This window comes from Panicum virgatum, chromosome 8K (genome assembly GCF_016808335.1).
Source record: "Panicum virgatum strain AP13 chromosome 8K, P.virgatum_v5, whole genome shotgun sequence".
Classification (NCBI taxonomy): Eukaryota; Viridiplantae; Streptophyta; class Magnoliopsida; order Poales; family Poaceae; genus Panicum; species Panicum virgatum.
In genome coordinates this window covers 10,100,050-10,122,187 of record NC_053143.1, presented here as the reverse complement: position 1 = coordinate 10,122,187, position 22,138 = coordinate 10,100,050, and the positions used below count along the sequence as shown (strand labels likewise).

Genomic DNA, 22,138 nt, shown 5'->3' with positions numbered 1-22,138 from the left:
AGGATTAGGAGTTGGTGAGATGGGGAGACAATTTGAGCCGCCATGTTGGCATTTCTACCACGTTACACTGAACTTTTCTACCACGTTACACTGAACTTGCTCCATTGACCATTGCTTTCACATCTTGGAGGTAACTCAGCAGGGGAGTTTTGTCTTTGTATCAAAATGATTGTTGTGTTTGTACATCGGCAAAATATTGTTGATAATTTAGGACATTAATGCTAGTTTATAGGCATTCTTTCTTCATGGTTAGCAAGAAGTGCAATTTTAAAGATAGCTAAGGGGTTAAGGAATTTTAAGGACTTTTTATGGGCTTCCTTTCATCACACTAATCTTCCAATAAATATACTTGCAAAATTTTAGTATCAACAATATGATAGGCGCAAGTAAGTGGATCGAGATAACAGATGAAAAAATAGTGTGTCAAAACTTGAATTCTAAAATAATATTTATTTTAGGACGGAAAGAGTATTTATCTTCAGTCAACTCGCTACATTCAGATTTTTCTCCAAGGGCTAGCTTTCTCTATTCTTGCTCTATCTCTTCTAATTATGACGTCCCTCGGACCCTGAAAATCATTAGGCATGATTTTGATTTGAAAAAAGAGAGAGAAAATCATTTTCATTTGGGATTGGAATTGAGCTTGGGCGACGACAGGCAGATTTGAGACGCCAGTTTTTTCGTCGACACGCGCGGTTGGCCTTGGGCCGACTTAAAGTCGTGCTCGATGATTGGGCCCAGATTAGAGGGCCTTAATCGGCCCAGTGAAAAATAGCGGGAGTATAATATTTTTTTTGCAAATAAGAAAAGTATATATATTTTTAAAAACTCTGTAAATGGATTTTGGGCCCACATTGTTGACGCATGCAAAAGCGGATGCTCCGGCCAAAAGATGCTTGATTTTGGGGTCGTCGGGCCATTTTCACCCACAACAAAAGGAATCGTCCATTCTTTTATCGAAAGCACGATTTCCTGATGCTACCAGCACTACACTGTAGATTTGGTATGAAATATTCAGCCATTTCCATGTATGAGCTACGATTATTCCGCTACATTGGACGCGCGCAATTTTTTTAACATTATTAGATGCTTGTATGCACACGCATAGTCACCTTTACCAATTCACTTAACTACACTATACCACTATCATAGACGCTTCGCAATCAACAGAAACGCCACCTATTATTCAAAGAATAGAGCAGGTAATTTTTAGAACAAATTTAGGAAAATGTGAGCATCATGCTTAGTTCAACGACTTGAATAGTGAACCTAAGTGCGTAGGTTTCAACCGTTCAAAACATGGGTCTTTTTTTTAGGGAAACAAGGGTCTGTTCGGATTATAGCCTAAAGTTGTTATCACTGATCTTAGCCAGTTTATACCGTTTTTAGTCAATGTTTGATAGTGTTTTTTTCGCGAACGTGCCTGAGCACGTATTTCATTAAGAGAAAAGCAATACGACCAGTATAAACCTTAATAGGCAGATGCTATTAAAGCGGAAACAGAGCCACCACCAAGCAGGTGGCAGACGACAACGGTGGCACAGTATCCGCCAGAGCAGACATCGATAAAGTATCCACCAGCGAACAGGGCAGCAAAGCATCCGTGAGACGACGACCAATGCAACCCGGACGATATTGACGAAGCGAGCGAAGGCAGGCGCAGAAGTAGAAACTCTCCGAAGAGAGCAGACGACCACCACCAGCAGAGCTTCCAAAACGACATCACCAGGGAGGGGGCGAAGCCACAAGCGCCATCGTCGTCCGACCAAAAAGGTCAAGGCTTTCGCCTGGAAAGCTCACAGGCGAGGAGGGAAGAGGTGGGAAAGATGACGCCTTCAAGAAGGTGAACGGCGCCCGCAGGCGTTGTCATCATGGATCCAGGAGAAGACCCAAGGCTTTCGCCTCCACCTCAATCCCTCCCTAGAGCCGAGGGCGAAGAGACGCCACCACAACACAGGAGAGCCTGCTTGCCGGCCACCAGAAAAGAGTAACAGATAGGATGGCGCATGTGAGATGATGGCCTGCCTCGGGGCGGGCGGCGGTGGTGGGGCAGCCACGGGCTACAGCCACCCGAGCTGCCGGAGGCAAAGCACCCAGGAGCATGCAGCCAAATACCACCGGCCACGAGCCCACCAGAGCGCGGCACGGCAGCAGGGCGGCGGTCACCCAAGCGCCGGCCAGGGGGTGGTGACTAGCAGAGCATCCATCTACCCGAGCGCAAATGGTGCGGCGCAGCATCAGCGCCCCATGAGGTGAGTCCCATCCATCGGCGGCCGCGAGCCCCGGCCAGAGGAGCCTCGGGCACTAGTAGAGCCCAAGTGAGAGGAGGGCCGGTTAAATCCCACTGAGGGAGCTCCGATTCGGACCGGGGGAGCCCCGATCTGGTGAAGGGGACGCCGGATCCGGCCCCAGGCAGCCGGAGACCGGTGGTGGCGCAAGGAGGGCCCAGGTTCACGAGGTCAGAGAAAAAGGGAGGGAGGGAGGGAGGGAGGGGGCAAACCGAGCCGGCTTCGTCTCAACAGCCGGGCGTCGGTGCCGGTGGTGGCCTATGGGAGGGGGTGGGTTGGGGTGCAGTGCGGCCCCTGAGTCGCCTGCGAGGACGACGAGGGGATGGGGGAAGAATGGTTTTCAATGTTTGATACACAACTTATAGTTTATTATCAAACTTCTCAATTAACCACTCGGCATATCTCTCGGTGACTTTATTTTTTGCCTAATATTCTCTAGACATAGCTGAGAGATATTTGGTATTCTCATTTCAACTTCACAAAAAAAATTTTCTAGTTATACCTTTTTTAGATTAGAGATAATTCCGGCCTCAGCATTCACAGCATGAATTTTTGTGTTATACCTGATAACACCTATGTGTGCGACATTATCAATATTTTCAACCATTCATTCACCTATATGTAGGTGTTTCTTGCCAAATACATGCATCCTATATATTCACCTACCACTTTCTTTGTCTTCTCCTGCGTAAATGAAGGAGGTATAGTTTGTCATCTTCCCCTTATGTTGTATATAAATATCCTCTAGACATAGTTAAGAGATATTTGGTATTCTCGTTTCAACTTCACAACTAACATGCCTTTTTTTTCCTAGTTATACCTTTTTTAGATTAAGGATAATTCCAGCCTCAGCATTCACAATATGAATGCTTGCATTATACCTAATATTACCTATGTGTGCGACATTATCAGTATTGTGAACCATTCATTCACTTATATGTAGGTGTTTCTTGTCAAATACATGCATCCTATTCACCTACCACTTTCTTTGTCTTCTCATGCGTAAATGAAGGAGGTATAATTTATCATCTTTCCCTTATGTTGTATATAGTATTCTCTAGACATATTTTCATTTTAACTTCACAAATAACATGTCTTTTTTTTTTCTAGTTATACCTTTTTTAGATTAGAGATAATTCCGGCCTCAGCATTCACAGTATGAATGCTTGCATTATACCTGATAACACCTATCTGTGTGACATTATCATTATTTTAAACCATTCATTCACCTATACGTAGGTGTTTCTTGCCAAATACATGCATCCTATTCACCTACCACTTTCTTTGTCTTCTCCTACGTAAAGGAGTTATAGTTTGTCATCTTCCCCTTATGTTGTATATAATATTCTCTAGACATAGCTTAGAGATATTTGGTATTCTCCTTTCAACTTCACAAATAACGTGTCTTTTTTTTTCTAGTTATACCTTTTTTAGATTAGGGATAATTCCGGCCTCAGCATTCACATCACAGTATGAATGCTTGCATTATGCCTGATAACACCTATGTGTGCGACATTATCATTATTTTGAACCATTCATTCACCTATATGTAGGTGTTTCTTGCCAAATACATGCATCCTATTCACCTACCACTTGCTTTGTCTTCTCCTGCGTAAATGAAGGAGGTATAGTTTGTCATCTTCCCCTTATGTTGTATGACAACTCAAATTTCACACTTCTTCATGTTTTTGTGGCCTGATTATCTTTGTAGAACAAAAATAAACTTATAATTATGATGCACGTGAACGCACCAATAAAAAACTATATATTGATACCCAATAATTTATACTTTTATATATTTTTGTGGGATCTCATCAAATATATGTAAATAGAGTGATAATATAAAGAAAATGTCACAATAGAGTGTGACATCCGCCCTAATTTGGATGTGGCCCAGTTGTGACCCATGAGTGCTGCATGCACATGTTTGGTACCACCTTACTAGTTGAGCAAGGGTTCTTTGGGGTGGGGGGGAGGGTTGTGACATCCGGCCCAATTTGGATGTGGTCCAGTTGTGGCTCATGAGTGCTACGTGCACATATTTAGTACCACCTTGCTAGTTGAGCAAAGGTGGAGCCAAATTACAAGCCTTTGTCCTCCAGCTATAGCACCTTCGGGTTGACCCTTTTACGCGAAGCGATGATGAAAGCATAAGTGAGGTGCTATGTATAAGCGGGCTCGCCCCTCGGAAGAGCTGGGCTGTGCGCGGGGGGGGGGGGGGGGGGGGTGGGGGAGGGTGTTACATAGAGCTAAGTGTATTGTAGGCAAGCTTGTAGCAAGTAGCAACCTTGTAAAGGATAGCAAATGTACCATATCTCATGTTTGAACATTAGTGTGCATGCCGTATATATGTACTACGTCAAGCATGTCACATCCTTTGGTAAAAAATAATAATGGCATAGGAGTTCATCCTTCTCCACTGCTGGTGAGATGCATAGATGCTATTTCTCTCACCAACCATGATGCGGTCCCAAGAAATCAAAGATACGAAAATCAAGTAAAAGCCACCTCCTGAAGTCCAGATGCTACCTCTTTAAAGTTGATTACATTTATAAAGAAATTATTAAAGTTAATAGCTCTATTATGAAAATATAATTATTTAGTATTATAAATACGGTAATGCTATTCTACATTCTAAGTGTGGAATACTATTCTACATTCTATTACAAACAAAAATAACTGTCAAAATATTGAACTAAATTTACCAAGTTACTTAACAATGTCAATAATAGCTTGTCGTTTACTGAACTACTGAAAAATTGTTTAGTAATTCTGCTCAATCCAGCTGTTGGTGTAGAATAAACTGCTACACCTAAGATGTAAAATAGCACATCGGATTATAAATAATATTAATTTATATATAGTTAAAGTTGAGATATATTGACCCTGTGAACGTTTAAAATTGTATCTTTAAGTGTCTGGGTATCTTTAATCCAGTAGTCCTCTGGTTAGCGACACCACGGGCTTGCGGCCTATTTGGCTGGCTCGGCTGAGTAGCCCAGCTGCCGCTGACAGCAAACACGAGGTCATCAGCGAGATTCCCCACTAGCTGCTGCTCTAGTCTCTGTGACGATATCCAGCCTAGCCACCCAATTGAGGTCAACCGAACAGGCGCCAAAGAGGGAGCTCAGGCCATCATCACCTTTTGATCCCTTTACCTGAAAAGAATGACCCTTTTATTTGTCCTGTCGTGGCCATTTCTTTCCTTAAACCCAGAGAGATCTAGAGAGAGTCTGCCCCAGCTTGTCACTGTAGTCCAAAGTCCAAGAAACCCGGTCAGCCTCCATTGACTAGTGGTAACAACTGTCATGTCGTGTCGAGACGGCTTGATGGCAGCCTAGTGGCCATTGTTTCCCCGCACGTGGTGTTTGTGAGACGCGGGCGGGGTGACTATTTAAAGTTGATGAGATAAAAAGTCACTGCGCACCGAGTGGTTGGGAGAACAAATAATCTATATAATACATAATATTCTACTAAACATTATGCATAATAATACATGTACTATATCAATTTAAGAATAACACGTAGTTTAATCCGAAGCATAAGTCGTGCGTGTATAAGCATAATAATACATGTACCATTTCAACGTTAGAATACACGCCAAGACTAAGTGGTGCGTGCATAAGTATGAGTAGAGAAGTGTGCGTGTATGGCCAAACATCGGTCATGATGAGGTGCGATACACATTCCCTGTATATCTCTACTTTTCTAGAAATACGCGCACACAAAAAATGGTTATCACATAACAACATTTTTCTATAAACTCATTTCAATCCTACAATTCTCACAGGATGACATAGTTGATGTTTCTCTCTTATCGCTAAAAACAGTTAATCCTTTGGCAAATACTTTTAAACTAAGCATGCAGCAAAAAAATATTTTTACATATTTACACTCAACTATATGAATTCACGCATCACACTATATTACTATGAGCAACTATAAAAAACTGAGGCAGCGGCTCGCAAATTAATGACTTCATAGGCATATGGCAAAGTCGACATGCACATTGCCTTGCCTGTTATCAGAAAAAAAATAATGTAAGTAATTTCTAGAATAGAATCAAGAAAATGCGAGACTTGAACATTGAACCTAATTAGAATGAATGTTGAAGACTTGGAAATGAAGATATTATCACTACTAATTAATGAATATGAGCCATTCATTCACTTATATGTACATAAAGTAGTCCATAAGCGATATAATATTTCATTCAGTCTTCTTATAACATTGTGTAAGTGGTGTGTAGGAAAGAAATAGTTAAAGCTACCCATAGTGCTATGGTAGGCCACAAGATAATAAAATTACACATTTGTACAGTCGCACTATACGCAAATGCTAGAGAATTGAGGAGTGCAGCGGTAGAAAGTCATGAGAAGTATAGCACGGTTTGGAATTTTTTACATTTAGTGGAACCCAACATAATTTTTACCATTATGGTATTTATTGTAGCTATAGACTTCCAGATGTGGATTCCACCCCTACTGCTTTTCCAAATACATTAGGGTCGTCCTAGTGCCATTGGAGTACACCCTTCTCCGTTGCTCGTGAGATTATGCACAGTTGTTGTTTCTCTCACCAACCATGACATTATCCCAAGAAATTAATTATGAAGAAATTCGAGCAAAAGACAACTCCTATGCTGCAGCCTGCAGATGCATATGAGCTGGAGTTTATCTCCAGTCCAGCAACACAGACTGGCCGAACAGGGAGTGTATCTCTAGGCCATCACCTTTCGATCCTCTCTCCTAAAAAGAATGAGGCGAGAGAGCCAGTCCGTGTGCATCACTGTGCCCAAAATCCAAGAAAGCTAGTCAGCCTCCAGTGACCATTGGTAACAGTCGTGTCTTGTCGAGGGCACCAGCCCAACCAATACTTTCCCGCACGCGGTGGTTGTGTGAGACGCGGGTGATGTGGCAATTTAAGGCTCATGAAAAAAAATAACGCTACGCTCCAAACAGTTGGAGAACAAATTTTGAAACTAGAGATGAAGTGTAGAATTTTTGCTATGCATCTGGATATACACATGCACTTTAATATAAAGCAAATGCCGTTTGAGATTGTAAGTACCTTTAGGGATGTGCAAAAGAAGCGAAAATACGCATGATAAAAGACAAGAAGAGAGAAGGTGTTTGAACTGATTATGGGTCGAGCCCTTTCAATGTTAGAATGCACACCAAGACTAAGTGATACATGCACAAGTATGAGTAGAGATTTATGCGTGTATACCCAAACGGACAAACGACGGTCGTGATCGGGTACGATGCACATTCCATGTATACCGCACTTTTCAGAATCAAGCGTACACATAAAAAATGGTTACCACACGACAACATTTCTCTATAAAATTGCTTAGAAGGTCGGCATCATGATATTTCTTTCTTAAGATAATCCTATCAAGTTCTTAGTATCTAATAAAGTAAAGTTGAAATTATTTTGCACTAAATGGCATCCAATTTTTTTCTTGCAAATTTCTATTAGTAATTTTTTACTTCACTTTTGTTTCCAATACTTTTTCTAAACCAGATATAGATCCAAAGAGTGGAGGAAGTAGACATGGAGGCATGGAGATTGACCGGCATTTCCGAAAGGTCCTGTTTATTTCAACTTTTGGAATGGAATATTTACCGAATTTCCATGAATAGGATCAAACCTTCTACACCCCGTCTTTTTTCACACCTAGCTTGAGAGCATTGCATCATCCCTCATTCCAGGTGGTGACAATCTCATATCAGGTGATGATCCATATCGTGACAACCTTACTCGGGTGATGATCATGCATGCTGGCTGTTTTCCTAGCTACAGTCCAGAGCACGCTGCCCAACAACCCAAAGACTGAGGTTCCATTTCAGAAAAGGCAGAAACAAATACCCCAAGGAGTACATCTAGGAATGTGCAAAAGAAGTGGAAATGTGCGTGATGAAAACGAGAAGAGAGAATGCGTTTAAACTGATTTGGGCCGAGCAATTTCAACATTAGAATGCACACCAAGAGTAAATGGTACATGCACAAATATGAGTAAAGACGTATATGTGTATACCCAAACCCAAAAGGCGGTCGTGATCCGGTATGATACACATTCCATGTATATGGCCCTCTTTACAATAAAGCGTACACATAAAAAATGGTTATCACACGACAACATTTGCCTATAAAATTATCACATCTCTCTTATCTCTAGCAACAATCAATCCTTCGGCAAATACTTTTTAAACTAAAAAACAAAGTATTGTTTCCAATCTTTTTAAAATGAAGCAGTCTTTTACCACACTTCTTTATGGAGGATCATCTCATTTAAATTGGGAAAATCTCTTCTATACCCCTGAATAATCTTACAGCGCCCCATATTTACTATGGGGACTGAATACTTTCTTCTAATGCTACTACTACTTTTGTTTCTAGTTTCATATATAGCATTGTAAATATGGGTGCTGTAAGACTATTCAAGGGTATAGAAGAGATGTTTTCCAATTTAAATGAGATGATCCTCCATATATATATGAGGCTCCACATGTAAGCTAGGCAGTTAGAGTTGATTTGTAATTAAACTCGGGAAGCTGGCACAGGAGAAAACGTGAAATTTTTTGAAACAGCAAGTTGGTGCTTGGCCCCTACACATATTTCTTTGTCTTATCTTTTTCCCTTTTCTCACTAATGTTTCCCCTTCGCACCAGATTCATGTTGGACGAGGATGAAATCTAGCCGAATCGTCGCGACACCTTCCACCTCTATCCCCATAGGCGCAGCCTTCGACGCCATTGGAGAAGGAGGCCACGCTAGGTGTGTGCCCCATATTAGATGGCATCACCACCCCGCCATTGCTTCAACATTGTAGATGGTCAGCTTTGTGATATTTTTCTTAAGATAATCCTACATTAATTTGTGTCAAATAAAGTAAATGAAATTATTTTGCACTAAATGGCTTCCAAATTTTTTGTTGCAAATTTCTATTTGTTCAGTACTTTTTATAAACTAGATATATATCCGAAGAATGGAGAAAGTAAGTGTGGAGGCACAGTGATTGACCAGCATCTCCAAGTGCACGCTTCTATTTCTACATGCATGTGCATGTCACATAGCCACCTCTCTAAGTTCTGGGAGTTCATATTAGATGGTAAGATTTCGCCGTTGAAAAAGATCTCAACGGCTCATTTTGTCCGAACAATAAATATTATACTCGATAAGGAAGTGTGACAACACATTATTGAAGTCCGTTTTCATTCAGTAATATGTACATGCCAGATCATGAATTAGTGTTCGACCACCGCCAATTTCCAAAAGGTCCTATTTGTTTCGATTTCGGGAACAGGATATTTACCGAATTTCCATGAATAGGATCAAACCTTCTACACCCCGTCTTTTCCACACCTAGCTTGAGAGCATTGCATCATCCCTCATTCCAGGTGGTGACAATCTCATCTCAGGTGATGATCCAGATAGTGCCAACCTTACCTCAGGTGATGATCATGCAAGCTGGTTGTTTTCCTAGCTACAGTCCAGAGCACGCTGCCCAACAACCCAAAGACCGGAGGTTCCAGTTCAGAAAAGGCAGAAATAAATACTCCAAGGAGTACATCTAGGAATGTGCAAAAGAAGTGGAAATGTGTGATGAAAACAAGAAGAGAGAATGTGTTTAAACCGATTATGGGCCGAGGTATTTCAACATTAGAATGCACACCAAGACTAAATGATACATGCACAAATATGAGTAAAGACGTATACGTGTATACCCAAATCCAAAAGGCGGTCGTGATCGGGTACGATACACATTCCGCATATATCACCCTTTTTACAAACGAGTACACATAAAAAATGGTTACCACACGATAACATTTCCCTATAAAATTATCACATCTCTCTTATCTCTAACAACAATTAATCCTTCGGCAAATACTTTTTAAACTAAAAAAGTATTATTTCCAATCTCTTTAAAATGAAGCATTCTTTTACCACTTTTCTTTATGGAGGATCATCTCATTTAAATTGGGAAAATATCTTCTGTACCTTTGAATAATCTTACAGCGCCCCATATTTACTATGGGGACTTAATACTTTCTTCTAATGCTACTGCTACTTTTGTTTCTAGTTTTATATATAGCATTGTAAATATGGGGGTTGTAAGATTATTCATGGGTATAGAAGAGATTTTTTCCAATTTAAATGAGATGATCCTCCATATATATATGAGGCCCCACTTGTGAGCTTGGCACTTAGAGTTGACCTGTAATTAACCTCGGGAAGCGGACACAAGAGAAAATGTGATTTTTTTTTGAAATTGCAAGTTGGTGCTTGGCCCCTGCACATATTTCTTTGTCTTATCTTTTTCTCTTTTCTCACTAATGTTTCCCCTTCACACCAGATTCATGTTAGACGAGGATGAAATCCAATCGAATCATCACGACACCTTCCACCTTTCTCGCCATAGGCGCAACCTTTTGACACCATTGGAGAAGGAGGCCACACTAGGTGTGTGCGCCATATTAGATGGCATCACCACCCCGCCATTGCTTCAACATTGTAGAAGGTCGGCTTTTTGTGATATCTTTTCTTATGATATCCTACATTAAGTTATTTTTGTGTCAAATAAAGTAAAAATGAAATTATTTTGCATTAAATGGCTTCCATATTTTTGTTGCAAATTTCTATCTTATCAATACTCTTTCTAAACTAGATATACATCCGTAGAGTGGAGAAAGTAGATGTGGACGCACAATGATTGACTGTCATTTCCAAATGCACGTTGCAATTTCTACACCCGTGGGCGTGCCGCTCAGCCACCTCCCTAAGTTTCGGGTGGGAGTTCATATTAGATGGTAAGAGTTCGCCGAAGAAAAATATTTCAACAGCTCATTTTGCCAGAACATTAAATACTATACTCAATAAGCAAGCGTGACAACACATTACTCAAGTCTGTTTTCATTTCGTACATGCCGGATCATAAATTGGTATCCGACCGCCGCCGCCAATTTCCGACAGGTCCTATTTGTTTCGATTTCGGAAATGGGATACTTACGGAATTTCCATGAATAGGATCAAACCTTATACACCCTTCTTTTTTTTTTCCCCACACCCATGCAGCTTGAGAGCATTGCATCCATCCCTCATTCTAGGCGGTGACAATCGTGATGATCCTCATCGTGACAATCCTCATCGTGACAATCCTCATCGTGACAAGTGACAACCTTACCTCCAGTCCAGAGCACGCTGCCCAACAACCCACAGACTGAGTGAGGTTCCAGTTCGGCAGAAATAAATAGCCCAGGGTGGTGCCTCAGGCCCTCGCCTTCCGAGCCCATCTCCCCCTCTTTTCCTGAAAAGACCAACTCTTTTGTCCTCGCCATAGCCATTCCTTAAACCCAGAGCGAGAGAACGAGAGAGAGAGAGAGAGAGAGACGGGCACTGCCGTGTCCTGGCTCCGAGAAGACACCGGTAAACTGTCCACAGTTTATCTGTCGCGGCAGCGGCTGCGTCGCCGGCGTGAATAATCATTGAATCCTGTTCATCCCGGGGTATTCCTCGTTGCTCTGTGCAGAGAAGCCGACCATGGTGGCCGGGCGCAAGAAGCAGCAGGGGAGCAGCGGCGCGGCGGCCACGCCCGAGAAGGAGAGCGGCAAGGGGAAGGGGAAGGCGGCGAGGGACGACGGCAAGGAGCCGGCGAAGGAGAAGGCGGTGGCCGGAGCCAGAAAGAAGGCGGCGAAGGGCAAGGAGCCGGCGAAGGAGAAGCAGAGGCAGAAGGGGAAGCAGCAGAAGGAGGCGAGGGAAGGCGGCAAGAAGGAGACGGCGAAGGCAAAGGCGAAGCAGCAGCAGGAGAAGCAGGCGGCGGCGGCGGCGGCCAAGAGCGCCGGCCAGCAGTTCTTCAAGATCTTCTTCCCCAACCAGTCGGGGGAGCGATTGGTGAGCTTCTTCACTGCGTCCCCTGTTTCATTTAATCCATGAATCAATGGCGACTGGCGAGGACTGTGCTATTGCTTTCCGGTTCCTGTTTTTTTTTTCCAAAAGAGAATTACTACTTTTGGTTGTTGCTCCATGAGATGCTTTGATGATGATTGATGATCCGACTTGATCTATCTCTGTTACAAATCTGAATCCTTTTGCTTGCAATGCCAAAAAAGGGACGTTTTGCCTTTGGTCACCTTTTTTTCTTTTCTAATGTTCTAGCCGTTAGTAGATTGCTTGTTGTCTACTCATTTACTTCCTCGTGCGGGTTTTGGTGTCCGATTCGGGTGTGATTATCCGATTCAGCAAGTTTATTGGACATGCCGAATACCACTCGGAATCCGACACCAGTGCGGAATGTCTGACTCAGCAAAAATAGTAGGACGTGGCTGATTCGGCAAGTTTATCGGATATGCCGAATACCACTAGGAATCCGACACCGGTGCGGAATGTCTGACTCAGCAAAAATTGTCATGACGTGGCAGATTCGGCAAGTTTTTTGGACACGCCGAATACCACTCTGAATCCAACATGGTGCGGAATGTCTGACTCAGCAAAAATGTCATGGCGTGGCTGATTCGGCAAGTTTTTGGACACTCCGAATACCACTCGGGAATCCTACACCGGTGCCGAATGTCTTTTTTTTTTGAAAAGGGATATTTATTGACGGTGCCGAATGCCTGACTCAGCAAAAAGGTTATAGGATGTGGTTGCCCGGATAATTCTGATAAGAAATATTCAGCAACGTTTTATCTCACCGCATACCATATATACGCCATTTGTCTGCAGGTTCTACTTTTTTTTTATAGTGTTGGTCTTACCTTTGACATGAGATTGAGTCATACATGCAGCTCGCCTCAGTGTCAATAAGTTCATGTGTGCATCCTAGAGGAAAATACTAACAGCTTCTTTGTTGATATGTGTAGAAAATCCCTGCATCGTTCCACCAGCACCTCAAGGAGCAACCTACCGGACTTGTTTCCCTGAAAGGTCCGAGTGGCAACACATGGCAGGCAGTACTTACTTCGGACTCCGAAGGGTTGTGCTTTGGGCAGGGGTGGAAGGAATTTGTTACGGATCACTCTGTCAAGCAAGGTCATTTCTTGGTATTCACATATGACGGACTCTCAAAATTCTCCGTGACAGTGTTCGGTTCATTAGGCGTCGTGGACCCACCAGCTTTGGTTGCGAAGCCTACTAATGATGTAGTGATTAAGATTGAAGATGATGAAGAGGTCCAGGGGGACATGGATGCAGGTGGCACCTCTGATACATCAATTCTCCCCCCAAAAGAGGGTAATGGAATAACAAGAAAGAGGACTAGAGGAGTGAATAATCACTCAGAAGGTGGCAATGCATCAAAGAGGCATTCAAGTGTTGCAAAAAATTCTGAGAAGAAGAGGCCTGATGCTATCCCTCGCACTTCTAAGGATCGTCGCACTTCTAAGGATGCATCAACAATTGACAACACTGAGAAAGGTAAAAGAGCCTTAATGTTCAGAAGTTGTATAATTGACCTGAATAATTGTTCTTGGTTGTTGTGTTCATTGCAGAAGTGCATAGCTATTTTCTGCTAATATTGCAATCTTTTTAGTATGTTCTGATTGACAACATGAAGTTGACTGCAGGATAACTGCATAATGACTAATCCATTAAGCACATACCTGCAACTGTACTGCTGATTAGGTGTCCTGCATGGTCTGAACTTAAGAGGCCATGTGCTTTGACGTTGCAGGCATGTAGTTGCCAGAACATCCCCATGCCTAAGCTATTTATTGGTGGTGACAATTGTCTAAGATTACCGCTGACTCTTCTCTCTTTTTTAGTATTAAAAATAAGTGTTCTATTATGTCAAAACAGGATTGCAATCCCAGTTCAGCACGGTACCAAAACAACCTGGTGGCCTGTCTGGTTACCTGCATAGATTACATGCATAGGCATAGATTGTCAAGCACACTCATGATCAACCATTATTTTTCTAGCTAGGATTCATTCAAAATTATTGCCATCCATGCTTTCTACTCAAGTTAATTTTTGCATATCACAGGTACCCCATACAGTTTGTTAGACGAATCTATGGCTTTCAACAAGACTCAGGTCAGAGAGAAGAATATGCCTAAGCTTGGTAAATGTAAGTTTTCCCACCCCCTGAACAATTTTGTTACAGTGAAATTGACATCATTTATTGTTAATAAGAGATTCAATTCTTTTGGACTACATGACTTCTGTGAATAATTTGATGCTATTGCATCTTTCAGTCATTGTGAGGAGGGCCAGGCAACCAGTGGTAATATCTCAGAGGCGTCCAGTAACTCAAGAAGAGAAGGACCTTGCTCTTAAAAGGGCTAAGGAATTTAAATCAGAGAATCCTTTTGCCGTGCAAACAATGATGGAATCTTATGTCTATGTGGGATTTTTCATGGTAATGTCACTTATTTCCCATATGGTATTTCATTTGTATCGAGCTCAAAAGTCTTCCTTGTAGTTGCTAGCATGCTCAGGGTTCCTTATTGTGCTTAGTTTGAATTTTTCCCAGATGGGATATAAATTCCTTGAAGATAATACTGAAGGTTCTAATAATGTTAAGCATCAATACTTTGATAGATAAAAATCTACAGATCGTAGTTTACAAGTGTTGTATGCTTTGTTGCATTCACTGTTGGCTCCACTGTTGGAAATATAGAATTGTTTAGTATATAAAAAAATACTGGCAGCTGGGCATAGCTGAAAGACATTCACAGTTACTACATGTTGAGATAATCAGCTTGATCCACGTATGGACCTGGATTCCTATTTGTTTCACTATATGCATTACTCTTGGCATTCCATTTATAGGGAGTTTTGTTTGTGTAGTTATCACATCTCTTGTAAATCCATTATTTATCACAGAGTCGTGCTTCCCAGCTCTACTCTGCTCTCTGCAACAAACTGTTCTTGTAACAGCAAATGGTTTCCCAGCATTTTTCTAGTAACTTTGCAGATTAGCTTAGTTTGGATCATTTAACCACCTTTTGGTTCCCTAGCTTTTCGATCCCTAATTGGACTATGTAAAGTTAATTTGGTACTTTGTGATTGTAATGTTCAAGAACCTAACGAAAAAGGGGGTTAATACTTTGTTTGTGGATAGCATTGCCAGCCATATCTACCATTGTCTCGTTTACATTCTCATTACTTCTCTGACTTACCTTGTATTGCAGAACATCACATGCGAATTTGTCAGAGAGTCACTTCCCCGGACAAGCAAGAAGATGACGCTCTGGGATCCCCTAGGGAAGCCTTGGGAAGTCAACTATGTTTACTATAGTGGCCGCTCAGTCGCCTCTTTCAGCGGTGGCTGGGGAAAATTTGCTCTAGGAAACAATCTGGAGAAGTTTGATGTTTGTGTCTTCGAACTTTTCAAGGAGGACAACATTAGAGTGCACATCTACAGGGTTGTCCCCGAGATAACCCCGCTCCTCCGTGCCAGCAATAAAGACTAGGGTGTCATTCGCACATTGGAGAGTGCGATCCCGTCGACCTGTGGCTAGAGAATAAGAACACTGGTCACTCATTCACATGCTGGAAATTGCTTCTATGCTCCTTGAAGAGGGAGAGCTTCACAAAAATAAGTGACAATAAACATAAGATATGTGCTCATGTTTTTCTCTGGAACCCTGTTGTACCGGTTAAATATGTCGTTGTGAACCTATCATAGTAATTTGATGTGCCCCTGTTAAATCTTTTCTTGCGGAGTTGCGGTTTCTAATGGAAACGCATTTTCAAGGAGTAGGAAAAACAGGAGAGCGGTTGCAATTTATCTGATCATCATCAGCCTTACATTGGCTGGTGGAGTGGTAGTTGCAACCATGTGGCTCTAGGGTGCAACTGAAGTCTTGACCAAAACTGGCTACTGGTTATGAAGTATTCTGCGGTCACTTATTAGTTTCTCTCTGAAATTGTTACTAAATTTACTTTACTGTGATCATATTCATGCCTGCTCAACTACTAATTTTATTGTTGTATGACTTGTGAGATGGCAGTAGCCCAGGACTTCCAGCAAATCTTACAGGGCACAAGATCAGGTCTTTTGGCACCTGCCTAGCAGCTGCAGATTGTTGTGAGGCCAGACCTGTCAGGGCACAAAAATTCCACAACCAATTTCCTGCTGTTCAAGACCAACCTGCTTATTGGTTGCTGCATCCATTTCATGGCTGTGCCCTTGGCCATCCATCTCCTTGTTGCTTCACTCTGTTTTCTGTTAGTTGCTGGCTTGCTGCTGATGGCTAGAAGACCACGTGTTGAGGTCTCAGTCAGGCTCTGCAGCTCAAGCCTCCTTTAATTCCTTTCTACTCAATCCAGCACTTCAGCAATGGAGAAAGATCACTCCTCATTACCCACAAAAAAAAAGATCTCTCCTCATCAGCAGACTTTTTCGAAGTACTGCTGATCAGTGTGCCAAGAGCAACAGCTAAACAGGAGATAACTGAAGTAGGTTAGGTGAGGCCTAATTATTGCTCAATGATTCAGTCTGCAGAAGAAGAACATCAGAATGAGAGACACGTGAATGGAGGCTGCCTTTTAGGTGTTACAGTTAGTTAGAGCCTTCCTTCTATCTGATCTTGTGTTTGTCCTTTCTCAACGAGCATTTTTTACTGTCCCTGGGAGGTGCAGAGAGGTACTACCATGTCAGCTAGACTGCTAGAGTTAATTTCGGTATCTCTTTGTAGAATTAGTACAGACAAATGGTACCTTCCCAAAGTAAAAAGAACCTCTAGAAGCCGGAGAAGTGAGTGCACAAGTACTACAACTGTACATTCTTTATGGTGTGATTAGGAGAGCCAGATTAAGACATGTGATGGATAAGGTAAGGCACTTAGATCACTAATGCTGAAAGGTGATACTCTGATTGCAGCTTCTTGTTGGTTACAACGTTTAGGGCAGTGTTTATGAGCTTGGGGACTTTGGGGCATCCGATTTTTTTGCCTCGCATACAGATGCTGGTGCAGCCACCAGACACTTTGGCTCATCTGCAGTTAATGGCCCGTTCATTTCGGTAGGTTCTTGATGGCAAAGGAAGCTACATCTACGAGGTTGTTGGCAAGTACATGGTAGGAGTAGAACTCAGAACAGTATCTAGTATGCCAACTAATTCCAACATATCAAATGCCAATAAATTAAGTTGACAAACATTTCTTCTTTTATTTACCCAGTCAAATATGCATTGCATGATTTTAAGTGAACTTGCTCTGGTTGATGACCAGATGCTGCAACTTGAATCTCAAGAAAAAAAAACTGTCATGGGGGCAATTATCTGATAACCACATGCAGAATTTGATGGTAATAACAAATAATGTATACCAAAATGCAAAGTCTAACAGGCAGTTAGGTTTATATTTATACTGATGATAAGAAACACACTTTTGAGCAAAAAAGAACACAGGGCTATTTGCCTTGTGAGAGCACAAACAAGTACAAACTTGTACAGATCAATGTCACGCACACTATCGATTAATCAAAACATAATCTGTATATTTTATATAACTCGCCATTGATGTTCTTGGAGGTAACAGCCTAAGCCCAATCTGATGAGGATCAAATCGGTGCAGTTCTCGGGTTCCTGGTTTTCTTGACCAGGAACAGCTTCTTGAGCAGCCTGAGCATCAGCACCAGGCTCCACCGCCGGCGCCGGACCACCCTGCCGTCCTGTGGATGTTGGAGGTGCTTGATGCGCTTCTCCAGATCGACGACGATCAGCTCGTCGTCGCGCCAGGCCGCCTCCTCCTTCATCGCCAGCCCTCCCTTGTTGATCAGAGGGCTCAGCGGGCACAGCGGCGGCGCGCTGGCGAGCTCCTCGTTGAAGTCCTCCCACAGCATGTCCATCTTCTCCTCGTTTTCATCCTCCTCCCCACCGGCGGCGGCGAGGAACCACGGCGGAGGGGAGCCGCCGAGGCCGAGCTGGTGGTGAGGGAACGCTGATGGAAGAAGCTGCTTGCAGTGCCCTCCTGCATTGTGGAGAGTGGGGAAAGTGAAGTCATCCATGTTTTCTTGCAAACCTGCAAATCTTTAAGGTGTATATATGTGTGGTGTTGATGTATGTGTACTACTCCTCCCTAGCTCTTTTGTATCTATATATATGTGTGTATGTTTATATGTGGAACACTTGGTGTGTACTGCTAGCTAGCAGTAGCAGCTATGGTATGAGAGTGGTCATGGATGCCTCACTGTCATGGATGGTGCAACATCCTCATCTACCAACCTGAAATTGGATTGTCTGTTGAAGATATGGCTTCCTGGAGTTTCAACTTTGAAGACATGGATGACAAGGCAATAATTGTCTAGTGATTAGTGCACACTGTTGAGCCAAAATGACAGGCACTGAGGGCCTTGATGCTTCAAATGACCACATGTTATGCAGAGGATCTATGCACTCAAAAGTTCAGGGGGGAAGGCGCTGTGTGTGTTGTAGAATGCACCTTAAAGAATGTTCATGGGTCTGGCCTGCCTAACAGAAGCTGTGAATAAAGGATGTTGCTGGTTGGACCAAACAGCCAGTACATTTTGAGGAAAGGGCATTGGTGCTGCATGGCTGGGGTGATTGGAAAGCAAAGGGAGGCTGCCTGGAATCCATGAACATGTAGATCAGGATTATTTGAGTGGTTTTGGAGGGGGGGAGAAAGAGCCCAGATGGTATGCATTCTGATGCCTTTCTGCAGAAGATGTGATGTTGCTTGGAAAGATGGAATCTGATCTGCCTGCTCCCTGTCAGTGTGTGTCCTATGCTCCTCTGGCCTTCTGGGGAAAGAGTAAAGAAGACTGAAAGAGGTGTTCAGCAGTGCTTTCCACAGAGAGGAAAAGATGTCTGAGTGAAATGGCCTTGGGTAACAGATTGTTTTGGCTGACTCTGCATTGTTTTACCTTGATGTTGCCATCTTGGTGAGATAAGATTCTGAAGATGTACTGTTGCCAGCACAGGTGAGAGTGTGAGATCTTTTGGAAGTCATGCAAAACATATCCATTTTCCATATAGAGAGTATCTAAAATTCCGAAAGAATCAACTGAAGTAGCAAGGTTGCTACTGAAAATCTCTGTGCTCACAATTCAATTTCAGGACAGAGCAAGGACCCAATGTTAATGCACACCTCGGAAAACATGGGCTTGACGGCACAACCCACTCAGAGGACTTGCCAAGTGGGCAAGTCATAGCAAAACCGTCCAAGAAATTCTTGTTGGGAACTTAGAGGGAGCTAGAACCAGAATAAATGAATTCTGGATTGGCTCAGAGACGCCAATCATTGGAGATCTTTGCTTGAGCACTCACAAAAGATGTCACAAAGTAGCCATAGCCAATAGGTGTGCACTCATGGACCAGTAGCAAAGTTAGGCCTTTTCTGGTGATGGTGTGGAATAACATGTTTAATATTACTGGGCTACTGTGCCATCAAATGTCATCTCATGATGTAAACCAAAATAGAAGGATGCACTCAAGAGACCAAAAGCAATGCGACATTAGGGCCTACAAATCTGATAACATGTGCCTTATCATCACTTTTATGGTATGTATAACATTAGAAAAGGATACATTTGCATAAAGTCATGGTATGGATCAGGGGTGGGCCCAAGTGGGAGCAAGGGTATTCACTTGAATACCCATTATATTTTACTAAAAATTTTATATATGTAGTAATTTTCAAGTATATGAAGAAAAAGAATGAAAAATGAACAGCAAAGCAGCATGACAGAGGTTCGAAAATGATGCAGCCCACCACCACCCCTCCGGACCTTCCCACCAAAATTTTGTTATGCTTTTTCACTTGTTGTATGTCGGTCTAAAAATATCAGTTGCATAAGTTAGAAGAAAAAACTAGATACAATTAGTGTATAATTAGCATTAATTGATGCTACAATCAATTACACATGCCAAAAATTAGATTTAGGCTGTCAAAAAATTGCTCTTAAATATTTTCAATACCCATGTTTGAAATTCTAGGCCCCTGGTATGGATGTCCGTTGTTCAATTTAGTACAGCTTTGTGCTTTGCTTGAGCAGGAAAATCACATGTTTTTTGGAAATAGATAACATATATACTATTATGATACACCTAAAATAGCCATGGCCTCCAACTGTTCGGCAATTGTTAGTTTTAAACTATTTGAATCACACTTTGTGCATAGCTAGATGATTATTGAAGTCACACTTCAACAAACTAAAGAGAAATCTACGAGGGGAAAAAATTACTTTTAACTCTCGCACTAGACATGTACAGTGAACAGAGAGTGTATTTTCAAAGCTAGCCGCAATCCATTCGTCATTCGACTACCTATTTGGACAAAAAATGAGAAAATAATATATAATACCTGTATATTTCCCAAAATTTTTCCTCCCCTCTCCGACTCGTGATTCTTTATCCTTGACGAGATCCGATATCATCTTCCCCATCTTCGGGGAGCTTGGACCCATCTTCTCCATCTCGGTTGATTTCTGCGAACGAGATTAGGATTAGGTTTTGGGTGGTTTGCAGAAATCAACGACTGTAGGCCTACTTGGATGTGGTGACGGTAGGTATAGGGCGGTGAAGCGGCAAGGATGCTGCTAAGTATAGATGGCGGAGGACGGCCGGTGCATAGAGTTGGGACGGGAGGGTAGGGGGGCAACCTACCACCAGTCGAAGATGGCTTAGCTCACAGAGGGGATCCGTCGGAGACGGATCCTGGAGGGAGGGGGTTGACAACGTGGTGATTTGGCGTTGAAATGGGTGGAGTGCTAGGGAGAGAGTGGAGGAAGAAGAAAATGGTGAAACTTAGATTTGATTCAAAAGTTTGTATGTAGGGGGTTGAATAAAAAATACCTAGGCAAACACAAGTTTTTCCTTCTATGTGGGCTTGCTCTATGGCTAGTGGGCCTCATGAGTTAGTGAGAGAAAAAGTAAGCAAATGAAGACAGATGAACTAGAAAGAGAGTACTAGGAAATGAAACCCGCTTTCACGACGTGTTTTCTACGAGGCCACATGAATCTATCCTGTCATCTCGTCTACTTTGTCATGTCGTGATCAATCACCACCCATGGCCACAAAGGTGTGACAGTTTGCACTACACAGCTCCAGTGGATCATTTGATTCATTTTTTAAAAACTATTAAATTTTAATTAATTTATTTATTAGAAAACCCACTCGATCAATTAGCAGCGTGGCAATAGTTTATAGTTCTATTCCTCTAGCTCGAAGCAGCGAAACCGTGGGCCACTCACTCAGTACATGGGGCCTATTGGCGAAGGCTCCCAAGTGTGTGGCAGGCCCAGGAGCCAGCACTGGTCCGGTGGTCAGATCTTTCCAAATCCTGTGACAGAGACGACACAGCTTGACGGTTATACACTCTAAGATGACTGGACTGTAATTGCAAGCTCTGTAGGGGTTTAGCATGATGACAATAAGAGATCAGTTCACTGGATGTACACATTTCATTTAGTGACAAAGTTTAGTGAAGTGATGTATTTGGGGTTGGATGTGTGGCACATAGATGGTACTAGACAAGAAATAAAAATGAAGTAGCTGTACACTTTTAGTTCAGTCTGGTAGGGAGGCACTGTTTGGCAATAACTCAACAGTGGCCCAGTTCACCAACTACTCAGATCCTTGTATTCAAGATCTTTAGATACGGTTCGGCATATAAAGCTCTAACGCTGCAGATAGGGTCTTATGTTATGTGCTATTGTATCTTAGGTTGTTTCTTCTCGTTTTAACCAGAAAAAGGGTAGCACACAAATCATTATATCTTAATGAAAAATAGTTTCAGACATGGTCGTGAAAAAGGTACTACCTTTCCTTCAAAAAACAAAAAGAGAAAGAGGTACTACCTCCATCTCCATGCCTAAATGTGTGATGTACCCAACGGCACACAAACCTTATTGTCTCCATTTTTATGATTTTTCTCATACGTAT

The 22,138-nt window shown here is 42.4% G+C and overlaps 2 protein-coding genes across 6 annotated transcripts; one reads left to right on the top strand and one right to left on the bottom strand.

Annotated features, from left to right (window-relative positions):
• The first annotated feature begins 11,563 nt into the window (after positions 1–11,563).
• Positions 11,564–15,946, top strand: LOC120643881 (B3 domain-containing protein Os11g0197600-like). 2 transcript variants are annotated; one of them, XM_039920372.1, is made up of 6 exons: positions 11,564–11,717; positions 11,821–12,182; positions 13,151–13,703; positions 14,272–14,355; positions 14,483–14,646; positions 15,422–15,946. In XM_039920372.1, the coding sequence occupies exons 2-6, from the start codon at positions 11,832–11,834 to the stop codon at positions 15,701–15,703; spliced, it is 1,434 nt and encodes a 477-aa protein (XP_039776306.1). In that variant the 5' UTR covers positions 11,564–11,717; positions 11,821–11,831; the 3' UTR covers positions 15,704–15,946. The 2 variants fall into 2 exon arrangements, with proteins under 2 accessions (XP_039776306.1, XP_039776308.1); XM_039920374.1 differs by lacking the exon at positions 11,564–11,717 and having other exon boundaries at positions 11,750–12,182; positions 15,422–15,943.
• A 1,612-nt stretch (positions 15,947–17,558) lies between these two features.
• On the bottom strand, positions 17,559–21,016 carry LOC120643880. Of its 4 annotated transcripts, none has more exons than XM_039920369.1 (3): positions 20,744–21,016; positions 20,558–20,681; positions 17,559–18,205 (listed from the first exon to the last, which is right to left on the bottom strand). In XM_039920369.1, exons 2-3 carry the CDS (start codon positions 20,667–20,669, stop codon positions 17,796–17,798), a joined length of 522 nt encoding a protein of 173 aa, XP_039776303.1. In that variant the 5' UTR covers positions 20,670–20,681; positions 20,744–21,016; the 3' UTR covers positions 17,559–17,795. The 4 variants fall into 4 exon arrangements, with proteins under 4 accessions (XP_039776303.1, XP_039776304.1, XP_039776302.1 ...); XM_039920370.1 differs by having other exon boundaries at positions 20,860–21,016; XM_039920368.1 differs by having other exon boundaries at positions 20,558–21,016.
• Positions 21,017–22,138: the final 1,122 nt, after the last annotated feature.

Coding starts and splice junctions, on each gene's coding strand:
- LOC120643881 (XM_039920372.1), top strand. CDS start 11,832: ATGGTGGCCGGGCGCAAGAAGCAGCAGGGGAGCAGCGGCGCGGCGGCC. Junction 12,183..13,150: donor ACCAGTCGGGGGAGCGATTG/GTGAGCTTCTTC, acceptor TGATATGTGTAG/AAAATCCCTGCATCGTTCCA. Junction 14,356..14,482: donor TATGCCTAAGCTTGGTAAAT/GTAAGTTTTCCC, acceptor TGCATCTTTCAG/TCATTGTGAGGAGGGCCAGG.
- LOC120643880 (XM_039920368.1), bottom strand. CDS start 20,669: ATGGAGAAGATGGGTCCAAGCTCCCCGAAGATGGGGAAGATGATATCG. Junction 18,206..20,557: donor AAATTTTGGGAAATATACAG/GTATTATATATT, acceptor TCCACAATGCAG/GAGGGCACTGCAAGCAGCTT.